General features: G+C 44.2%; 1 protein-coding gene across 10 annotated transcripts in view; it reads right to left on the bottom strand.

Annotated features, from left to right (window-relative positions):
- Positions 1–733: 733 nt before the first annotated feature.
- The window catches only part of TP53BP1 (tumor protein p53 binding protein 1), a 34,305-nt gene continuing 23,775 nt past the window's right edge, over positions 734–11,263 (bottom strand). For 8 of the 10 annotated variants that reach the window (XM_075431358.1, XM_075431361.1, XM_075431359.1 and 5 more), the window contains 11 exons: positions 10,247–10,399; positions 8,633–8,925; positions 8,141–8,317; positions 7,515–7,936; positions 7,195–7,386; positions 5,413–5,616; positions 4,603–4,815; positions 3,871–3,965; positions 2,689–2,888; positions 1,703–1,848; positions 734–1,098 (listed from right to left, as the gene is read on the bottom strand). In XM_075431358.1, coding sequence (XP_075287473.1) covers positions 887–1,098; positions 1,703–1,848; positions 2,689–2,888; positions 3,871–3,965; positions 4,603–4,815; positions 5,413–5,616; positions 7,195–7,386; positions 7,515–7,936; positions 8,141–8,317; positions 8,633–8,925; positions 10,247–10,399 — 2,307 coding nt within the window. In that variant the 3' untranslated portion in view covers positions 734–886. The remainder of the gene's footprint in view (positions 1,099–1,702; positions 1,849–2,688; positions 2,889–3,870; positions 3,966–4,602; positions 4,816–5,412; positions 5,617–7,194; positions 7,387–7,514; positions 7,937–8,140; positions 8,318–8,632; positions 8,926–10,246; positions 10,400–11,263) is intronic. The other 2 variants (XM_075431354.1, XM_075431357.1) reach the window with 1 other exon arrangement.

Here is an 11,263-nt window from a genome sequence, read left to right as displayed (position 1 = left end):
ATGATGGGGGAAAAAATATGCATCAAGAAGAACTTATGCTTTTGAAGCAGGGGACTAAAGACTGTGTGAGGCTGGACAGGGGCTTGGGTATGCCTCTAGCCTATAGCATTGTTAAGAGTGAAGAGCTGTTGAACTCAGCTTTTTCCTTTATGCCAGCTGACTGTTAAGATAAAGTCCCCAGCTGCAAATGCGGCAGCTCAGAAGCAGATGATTTACCCCATTACGTACTCCCATTTAAACAAAGACACACAGCACTTACATACTCTATGCACCTCAGTCTCCCAGCAGTTTAGATGTCCTAGGTCCCTGTGTCTGTATGTCTGCTTAGGTAGTGCCAGTCTACACTAAGGCAGGTTAATAACTATATAGTCACAACAGGAAAAAAAAAAGAGAGGTAGCCAAAACAAAATGGCACTTTGCACTAGAAATACTTACCAGTCACTTCAGCAACATACTGATGAAATTAATGGAAAATAACAGCAAAGTACACAATGTGCTATTCTTCCAACAAACAGTAGTGCTGGTGCTGCCGCCCTGAACTTTGTGTAAATACAGGCTGCCAGTTGAGAAAACCTTTTCCTTCCTTTATAGTTGACTTTGTGTCAAGGTCAGGCTTTGCTGAAAAGCAGAATATTAGTGCTATTCAGCTCGGAGAAACGTAAGCATTTCTTCCTGCCCACCTCTGGAGACACAGCCCTGTAATAAGTTTAGATAAATGAAGAGTCCCAGCAGCTACCACAAGAGATTGAACATTTATTTCATCATAAAAGTCCAGCAGATAAAACTATATACAGTAATCCATGCACACTGTCCAATTACACAAACATTTAAAACCTGATTAAAACACGGTCTGCACAACAATGGGACAGCAGGGCAAAGTTTTAGTTTAGTGGGGGACATAGTCATGTTTGTATTTTGGATGCTGCTTGTAACCTACTCTCTCCCCAGCAATAAGACTCTGGATCACCCACTCTTGTGAGACAACAGGCAGTCGTAAAGCTTCTGCACACTTCAAGACAGCAGCTGGGCAGGAAAAGTCAGTCACCACCACGTCATAGACACCCAAAGCAATATCTGCACAGTAGGAAAGACAGGCATCTGTCAGGTAAAAAAAGAAAAAGGATCTTCTCTACAGCAGATCAGTGTGTTTCACCACTGTGAACCTCTCTTCCATGTCCTCTCATTCCTAGCCAGTGAATTCTCTTTGTAGAAGTCAAGAGGCTCTACAGCAACACTGCACCTTCCAAGCGAAGGATTCCCTCTAGTCCAAATAGAAATTAACAGAGAACCAGTAGCCAACATTACAAGCAGGGCTAGATAACCATGAATCCTGACCTCAAGCTGTGAGTACTAGGGCCTACATCCATACAGAGAGACAGCTGAGTTCAGAAGGACAAGTAAGCACAATTTTAGTAGCCTACAGAAGGTCCAGGAGCAACTCTTGCCTAAATTGCTCCCTTTCAACATAGGCTGACAGCTCGTGTCCTAAATTTCTGCAGCATCTCCTTCTCTGGAAGGCAGCAGGTCTTCTAGATGTAATCTTCTAGATTACGTTCAAGCAGAGAGCTAGTGTCTGCACTTTGCCTTCCTTTATGCTTGTAGACAACCTTGTAAGCCATCCTAAATGATTTTAAACCATACAAGACACCATGGTGGCATGGGACTCCCAAAGACTAGGCCTAAGAAACTGGCCAATGAGTACCTTTGTTGTGAGCATTTGAGTAATGCTGTTTAACAGATGCTGCTCCCCCCATCATGAGGATTTCAGACCACAGATCCAGGAAGTTCTGCTGCTGGTCTGACACCAAGAGAACCTTCATGTTATGGAATGGGTTTTCTCGTGGGTGCCTGTAGAATAAAGCAGAGAAAATTCAGACTGACTGCTAAGAATATCCAGTAGTCTGAGACTTTGAGGACCAATATCTACTTCTAGTCACCTGACTGACTCCCATATTAGTTGAGTATCTTACATACAATTACCACCCCTCCTGAAATACCTGGACCAATTATCCTCTGTCTATAGATGGTAAAATAGAGCTAGACAACATTGGTGGGGTGTGTGTGCAGCAGCCCGAATCCGAGGTTAGGCTAAGCTCCTCCTTAATCCCGAACAACCTTTTCTGTGCATATCCAAAATGCCTCCGCTTTGACAAGGCTGAGCAGGCAGACATCAGTCTCCCATCCAAAAGCCCACAGACATTTATAAACTGCTTTTGTCCGCCCCTCACCTTGCCCGAGGAGTCTGACCTGACAGTTGTTCTCTCAGAACAGACCTACTGGATTAGACTCCATAGAAAATGCAGAAGCTGGCTTCAAAACATACCAAAGGAAAAGGAAATTGCAGTAGCATTGCTTGCCTTTATCCTTTTCAGAGCAATTAGAGAAGTCACCCAAGTGTATGGGAAGCCTTGCCTGAATCCCATCTTCCTCATGAGGAGACTGACGTCTTTCTTACTTCCCAGGAGACTGTTTTCTGTACATGGCACCAAAATGTACTTTGGCATTAAAGGTCACTGTAAATCCAAGGGAAGAGATGGAAATGCTGTTCCTATATGGAAGGGAAGGCATGGGGAGCAGTACTAAGGACACCTTCAGTACTTGTAGTATTCAAGGGCCTCCCAAGCCTAACAGTTCTCTCTGATTAAATCCCTGGTCTAGGGACTCAGATCATGGTTATCTGGCACTTACCATTCTATCAATTTTTGCTCCTGGAGGCTATAACCAGCTGGCAAAAGGTAATTCCGATAATTTTGAAGCTGGTTAGCGTGACAGCTATCGTGGACCCATATATGAGACACACAAGGGATCCCTCTGGCAAGGCACAGCAAGTATTTCCGAGTTCGACAATGCTGGTCCGCAATTAAAAGACACTGATACGCTGCATTACACTTCAGGGGAAATAAAAAGACTCGTAAACAGGAGACACTGCTTGCAAAAAAACCCAGAAGTTATCCTGCTGCTAAACACTTTAAAGAAGAAAACAATTACAACTTTGATTTTCACAGCCATGTTATGTGAAAGGTGAATTAGATAAACAGATTCTGAAATCAGGAGTACCTATAATAATCACCTATTCCAAGCTATGCAGTTCACAGGCAAAAACTCTGCCTATTAGTTTTGTATTATAACTATCTCTTCCTGTTCAGACAAAGGAAGAGAGTCATCTTTTGGTCTGAGACTCAGTAAGTCACTAGAGAAGACTCTGCATCCTCAGGCAAGATGCTCCAAGAACAATCTACGCGCTGTGTCAAAAATCTAAATTTAAGTAAAAGTGACACTAAATGAAATTATTGTCCAAGTAGATCTGGTAAGTGAAGAGCCCTACCTCAAAGTGTTCCAAGGCACAGACCTGTGGTGAGGCCACATCTGGAGTACTACATCCACTCCTAGGTTCCGCAGTACACCAGAAACACAAGACATACTGGAGCAGCCAAAGGCCACTAAAATATCTAGGCATTTTAGCGTCTGACATACGAGAAGAGGCTGAGAAAGCTGAGCTTGTTTAAGCTCAAGAAGGGAAGGCTTGGGTGGTCTCATCATTGTATATTCATGAGTGATACGAGGGTCTACAAAAGATGGAGCCAGACTCTTCTTGGTGTTATTCACTAAAAAGCCAAGAAGCAACAGGTGCAAACTGAAATACGGGTTTGTGTGGTTTTTTGAGTGGTCAAACACGGGCTCAAGTTGCCCAGAGGGGCTGTGGAGTTTCCATCATTGAGGGTATTCAAAACACAACTGGACAAGGACCTAAGCAATCTGCTCTATTTGATCCTGCTTTCACTAGGGGGGTGGACAAGATAAGCTATAGAAATTCCTTCCAATCTCAACTGTTCTGTGACTATCGTTCTATATTAGTAAGCGAGCCCTTACCTGTGTTTCATTGAAGTCTTCCAGGATATAGCCAGCTCCTGCTCGCAGCTGCTGTGCTATGTAATGTTTGTCATATGGAGTCATCTCTAGAAATTCTACAGCAGAAACAGAAGTTCAATTTTGGCTATGATCTATCCGCTTATGTCCATACATTCCTCAGTCTACAGAGCCCTCATCCACTCCAGTAAGGGACCTCAGCTCTTCTCCCAAGAAGATCTAGAGAAAACCCTTGGAAGAGTGAAGAAGAAAAAAAAAAAAAAAAGAGCAAAAAAAAAAAAGGCAGCAAAAAAGGGAAGCACAGCACTGGCCAGTCTAGCCAAGTGAGCACCTTGTCACTTTTTTCACGCTGCAGGTCACTGCATGAAACATGACCCTAGCAAAGGTAAACAGGAGCAATCCATTCACACTTTCAGGTGCTATGTTTCCCAGCACTATCTGTTGTCTCTCAAAACCTTCCTTCTAATATTATACTATTCTGAGACTGCTGATCTCACTAATTTTCACACCTTTCTTCACTTGCTGAACAGCCTTATGATCATCATTGAGGTCTGCTGCATTTCAGGCTGTAAATTCTCTAAAACAAAGACTGAGTCTTAGGTCTTTTCTGCAAAGGATTAAAGAGCAAAAGCATAAAATAAGCACTCACACAAATGCCTGATCATGCAGCATCCAGCATTTTTCCTACAGCCACAGCATTCCACTTGGAAATGCAATGGTTAAGATTTGCCTCACCTTCTTCCTCCTCACTGCTGCCTGCAGGACCATCTGATGGCTTTTGGTGATTGAGCAATTTGTCACTGGGTGTTGCCATGGTAAGGAGAAAGGCATAGCCCAAAAAGAGTGTCTTATTGTGGGGCAAGGGTCCATGATGGTCCTCCAGTACTGGGGGATCTACAGCATCTGCACTTTCACAGATGCTTACAAAGTCTCCGGCTCTCACGGCCCCTGCAGAGAGACAGAAGAACCATAAGTCTCGAAAGTCAGGTTCAGCACAAAGATCTTGGGTAAAATTTGGCACATGTTCAACTTCAGTTTTATTACTGGAGGAGACAGAGGGAGGCAGGATTGGGTTAGGATTACACTAGGATAGGTAGGAATCTTACACCCTTCTAGTTGCAAAGAGTCTTCAAATCAAAACCTGAGTGACTAATGGGACAATATTTGCCAGTCTAACAACATCCTGAAACAACAGCTACTGCTGTGAAGGGGCCCTTTGGCACCTAGGCATTTGTCAGATGTTTCTGACAAAACAGATGAAAAAAGAGGTAAGAAAGCAGAGAGGCAAATCACAACATTAAGACTAGAACATTTCTAAAAGGCTGAACTGAAAAGATGGCAGGTAAGTACTCAGAATATGCTAAAAATATCTCTGGCTGCAGAATGCATCCAGGGAGAATCAGTCTCAAATCCTGCAGATCAAACAAGCAATCTCATCTACCTTTTGCTTATGGGAAGAGGAAAGATCAATTACAGAAATACCAGGGAGGACAAAAAAAAAAAATAGCTGAATGCAAGTTTAAGAGCAGAAAATAAGATTCTCACCAGGCTTTATCATTGCTGACTTGCGGCCACGTTTAGCTGGGGATCTCTCATCTTCAAAAGTAACAAGTTTCCTTTTGCCAGACAGTGTGCCTGGTGGGATGCGTGGACTCTCCTGACCTTTACGAGTGGGAGTTGTGCTGCTGCTGGAAGTGCTGGGAGAACCAAGGTTACTACGTCGCTTCCGCTTCCCCTCCACAAGATTATCTGTAATACAGCATGCAGAGATTAGTCACCGGCTGTCACCTAACTCCATGAGTAGCTTTCAGCCTACCAGCCCATGGTTTGGATGGGCGTACTCTTCACTGAATAAAGAAGTGGCTGAATGGCTGAGCGCAGAGAGTGGTAGTGAATGGAGTTAAATCCAGTTAGCGGCCAGTCACAAGTGCTGTTCCCCAGGGCTCAGTTTTGGGTCAGGTCTTGTTTAACATCTTTATCAATGGTGTGGAAGAGGGCATCGCGTGCTCCCTCAGTAAGTCTGCAGATGACACCAAGCTGGGCGGGAGTGTCGATCTGCTCGAGGGTAGGAAGGCTCTGCAGAGGGATCTGGACAGGCTGGATTGATGGGCCGAGGGCAACTGTATAAGGTTCCAAAAGGCCAAATGCTAGGTCCTGCACTTCGGTCACAACAATCCCATGCAACACTACAGAGTTGGGGAAGAGTGGCTGGAAAGCTACCCAGCGGAAAAGGACCTTGGGGTGTCGGTTGACAGCTGGCTGAACATGAGCCAGCAGTGTGCCCAGGTGGGCAAGGCGGCCAACGGCATCCTGGCTTGTACCAGGAACAGTGTGGCCAGCGGGACCAGGGCAGGGATCGTGCCCCTGTGCTCAGCACTGGTGAGGCCACACCTCGAGTGCTGTGCTCAGTTCTGGGCCCCTCACTACAAGAAGGACATTGAGTTGCTGGAGTGTGTCCAGAGAAGAGCAACGAGGCTGGTGAGGGGTCTAGAGAACAAGTCTTACGAGGAGCGACTGAAGGAACTGGGGCTGTTTAGTCTGGAGAAGAGGCGGCTGAGGGGGCACCTTATTGCTCTCTACAACTACCTGAAAGGAGGTTGTAGTGAGGCGGGTGTTGGTCTCTTCGCCCAATTAACTAGCGATAGGACGAGAGGCAACAGCCTCAAGTTGCATCAGGGGAGGTTTAGATTAGAGATTAGGAAAAATATCTTTACTGAAAGAGCAATCAGGCATTGGAACAGGCTGCCCAGGGAATTGGTTGAGTCCCCGTCCCTGGAGGTGTTTAGAAAACATGTAGATGTGGCACATGTGGATATGGTTTAGTAGGCATGGTGATGCTGGGTGGATGGTTGGACTCGATCTTAGAAGTCTTTTCCAACATATGATTCTATGATTCTGTATGTACAGAGGTGGCTAAACACAACAGTACCTAGAAGATACACACTAGCACCCTCTGACAGAGAAAAGCAGGAAAAATCTCACTTGTGTATCATTCTTCTCAAGCCCTGTACCCTGCCTGTCTATTTTCCTCCGGGTACTGCTGAAGAATTTCTATCATAGCAGCCATCCACCAAGTGTAAATGAGTACAGCAAGGATCACTGTCCTAGAAGCAGGACACTCTCCACAAACCAGTCAATACCACTAAGTCTCTGAGCAAGAGACAAAACAAAACGAGTATCTGAAAGATCCCATTACGAAGTACCAAAAGCATTGTTCAATACTCAGAAAGACTTGAACATGGGTAATTGAGATCAGGAACTAGAAGCATCTCAAAGGCACAAGACACAGAACAGCATAGCCAGCAGCTCAACAGCACCTCCCCTTACCAAGACTGATGTCAGCTGCTTTGGTCAAGGGGGTGACAGGTTCATAAGGACCTAGCCCAAACTGCTCCCGGAGCTTATTTCCTTGTTCCAGAGACAGGATAACAGCCATTCGTTTGTACCACTTCCTCTGGCCTTCCTTTTCAATGCAGTAGTATAGCTCTCCAGACTCCTTCCGGTGTCCCTTCACCACACCTGACAAGACAGCAAATAACACCTGCTAACCAACTATATCCAGGCTTCTCATCCTGGATGAGCACCCGTCTCCCACTGGATTCAGCAAGTCAGAAAACCCAAGGATGGAGGTCAAGCACTGCTCTTACCTGCACTAAAGTACTCATCCTCTGAGAGCGCGGTCACCTCAGTCTCCAGTGGGATAGGATCACAGAGTAAAATATCTTTTCCTAGCACGTCACATTCATAGCCATCATCAAAGAGCAGCTTGTACTTTCCTGCCCCAACATCTTGGGTAATCATCCCAGAATAGAAGTACCCATTTGAGGACCACTTTGCTACAACCCTGAGGCCCACAAAGCTGCTCCCAGAGGATGAGTCTGCACCATCCAAAGGACCAGTCACCACTTGTAATGGGATTTCTGGAGAGTCACTTCGGCGTAATGCACAGAAGCCAGAAGCATCAGATTTCTCCCCTCCATCTGGCAGGCGAACTGAACGAGTAAATGATTTCTCCTCAGGTGATGCTGTAGTTGAGAGATCCTCCACACTTGGCAGTCCAGCTAAATCTCTGTAGAAAAAAGCACTCCCATAAGGATCAGGAAAAACAGTTACTGAACAAAGAATACATGGGCAAGATGCTTGCAGCTGCTGCATGCTATCACCAAAAGCTAGCTCCTGAAACACTCAGTACTGACTTTGTCACATTAAGACAGCAGCTCCCCATTCTTTTTCTTGGCAATAAATTAGTTACAGCCTCCTTTTTCCAGTGTACCTTGTTCCTGCTGTTCGAGATGGTGGGCGGCCTCTTCTCCCTCGCCCACGAGGTGTCACAGGTGCTCTACCACCCTGACGAACACCAGGCATAGAATCCTCCTCTTCCTCACCAGGCAGAACTCCTGTCTGGCTAACCCTGAGCGGAGATGCTGGCCGACCAGCTCCTTTCCTAGGGCTAGAGAATTTATGAGTTAACTGTTCTGAAAAGAGAAGCCAGCTCATTAGAATACCCCCATTTTCTCTGTGATCTCACAACTGGTCAAAAAGTTTGCCTCATGGTTGCTAAATTGGCAAGACTGTAGGCAAAGCAGTGCCTCACAAGGAAACAACAGATGTGAAAGCAAAGACTGTCTCCTTACGTCTGTTCATCAAGCCAGATCCTTCCCAGAAAATTCTTGGTTTAGGGTCTACCCCGCTTCACATGCCACTCAAGCCAGCTTTCCACTTCTGCAGATTATCTGTTCTTTCCTTCCTAAGACCCTGCATGTACCTTAATTTTCCTAAGACGCCTCTGCCAATGGGTAAAGCAAACTCTCCAGTTTCTGTCCCACACATTTTCCCTTTGACAGCTCCAGTTCCTCGCCCTGAGCTGCTGCTGCTGCTGTGTGTGGCAGAGTGACCACTGCTTGCTCCACTGGATGTACGGTGGAGGCTTGAGGCCTTAGATGAGAAGGAGCTGACATCACCAAGGTCCCCTGAGGTCAGTGATGAACCTGCTGCAGTTCTAGAGGAGGATGTGTCAGTCTCACACTCCTGGCACTCCACTACAGGTTCCTCAGTTTCCTTCAGAGGAAGAAAAAGAAGAAAAAAAAAAAAAAAAAAAAAAAAAAAGAGGTTTGTCAAAGGTGACGCACTTGCTAGATGGAAGCTCTACAATTACCAGGCAAAAGCACAGACAAGTTGAGACCAGATTCATGAAACTGAAGATAGCCATGCAGATTTGAGTCTGGACTGATCAATGGTAGACAGTGTGTCTCTCACTATAGGCCTGTAGCTGCTCTATATAAAGAAGTCACGTTAAGAAATCAGCCAACAGGACAGTTTCGTTGGTATCAAATTAGTCTGGCTCTGAATAATCCCCACCCTTCGAGAGCGCGAGAGCGCAACAAAGACATGAGACACTAGCAGCCTAGTCAGCAATCCAAGATCAGTTTCAGACAGTTGGTCATTTGGAGCCACTAAACTTTTACGAATATACAAATATGTATCTACAAAATAGTGATATCAAAAGTCGGTAGATAAATTGGACATGGTTATGTGATTGTGATTACACAACCTATGTACATTTCATGTACTATGTACATTTCAGGAAACTTATATCTCTATTTTAATGTTACAATAAGCAATTTCATGGGTGATATTGGGTGTGAACATATAGGCTTTGCACTGAACTAATTTATCCTTTTGTGTCATTACGCATTGTAACAACACAGCACAAGACTTACGTTATTTACCTTTATAGCAGAATAGCAGTAACATTTTGTTGCTAGCAGGCTGATATGACAACTGTGTCCATCAACTCAGCATTTGTCAACTTTTTGAGATTCCCTAAAGATTTTTCGACTAATGAATGGACATACACCGATACAAGTGTACTAACAATAGGTTTGATTATTTTTTGTTTGTACATTGCTTTTTGTAGACCTCATAGTATCTGGTCCACAGGAGTGGGGTTAAAAATTACACTGAGCTGCAAAACAGGCTAAACTAGCTGCCATAGTTCAATTTCACAGGCAGAAGTTGTTTTTGCTTAGTAACAGAAATATCTACCTATTCTGAAATCTCTCTATTCCAACCAAACCCCAAGAATTTTAGAACAGTTGGATGCACATAGTAAAGTCTTTTGGTCTGTTCTTTGGGAAGAAAAAAAGTCAGCATGTCTTCAAAATACAGTAACAGACATGAAATAAACCAGCAACAAATACACAGCTTTTGCCATGCACTACATGGTCTACATGTTTGCTCTTGAAGAAAAGTCTGTCATCACAGCACACTGACTTGTTTACTCAATTTGTTTTCCGCAGCCATAACACATTCTCATTTTAAATAATTTTATTTTTCAGCCAACATATCACTACATTTAGCCCTGAAAACAAGAACTTACCTCAACTACCTTTCGTTCCACCTCTGCACCATTTACGTAGTAAACGTCTGTTATAACACGTGTGACAACAGTGCGCACTTCTCGAATAGTTCGCAAGTGGCGACGCTGAACTTGGCCTTTGGGTGGGTGAAGAAGGTTAAACTCCTCCTCTCCCTGTAATGAAGAGGACAAATTAAAAACAAACAGACCACAATGAAAAGCAAATATTTCTGGGTAGAGCTATCTCTGCAGTACAGTTTCTTCATATCATGTTCAAGTACCAGGGTAGGGAACCTTTCAGCATCTTGTTACAAATTAGGTGCAACAACACAAGACACCCTAAACAAGTGAGAACTGAACACATTCTCCTGCCTTGCTGACAGGTAGAGGAAGGGAAATCATAGCAGTCCAAGGAGGAAATGGCAAACTTGCTCGGCATGGCTTCTGATACTCTTTCATTCAGTGGACTCTCAGACATATTACACCAATGTTGCACTGCGTATTTATGGCCCTATTAATCTCCTATTTCCCAGAGGACGCACTATTCCTAAATCAAGTTTAGAAAAAAAACATTTTTCTAGTCTTTGCGTTCAAAAGAAAATACACAAGCCATAACTGCAAAACAGTGATTTTCCTCGAGTCTGCAATACTTTCTGAAATACTAATTCAAAGTTATTCATCTTGCTAGAACATTTCTCTGTAGAAGCTCTCCCCTCATGTGTTTATCCACAGACACTGGATGGAGTGGCAGAATGAGCTGTCAGAAGTTGGTTGGTGCAAAAGAGAAAGCATTAAATCCTTCAGCTGAAACTTCATGCAACTCCCATCTCCATCCAACAAGAAATGAAAATTTTTTTACAGTGTTAACTACACCTGGACACAAAAAAATCCCAACAAAAACCAACCAACCAACACTTCTCATATGTTTCCAGAAAATAAATATCGAGATACTTAGTTCCCAAACTTCACTACCCACTGAGTATTGCTACCTTAGCAGTTGTGTACAGTTCATACAGGAAGGCTTGCAACATTAGCAGT

Source organism: Opisthocomus hoazin, chromosome 10 (genome assembly GCF_030867145.1).
Source record: "Opisthocomus hoazin isolate bOpiHoa1 chromosome 10, bOpiHoa1.hap1, whole genome shotgun sequence".
Taxonomy (NCBI): domain Eukaryota; kingdom Metazoa; phylum Chordata; class Aves; order Opisthocomiformes; family Opisthocomidae; genus Opisthocomus; species Opisthocomus hoazin.
The sequence above is the reverse complement of the archived record's forward strand: the minus strand, read 5'-3'. Positions and strand labels throughout refer to the sequence as shown.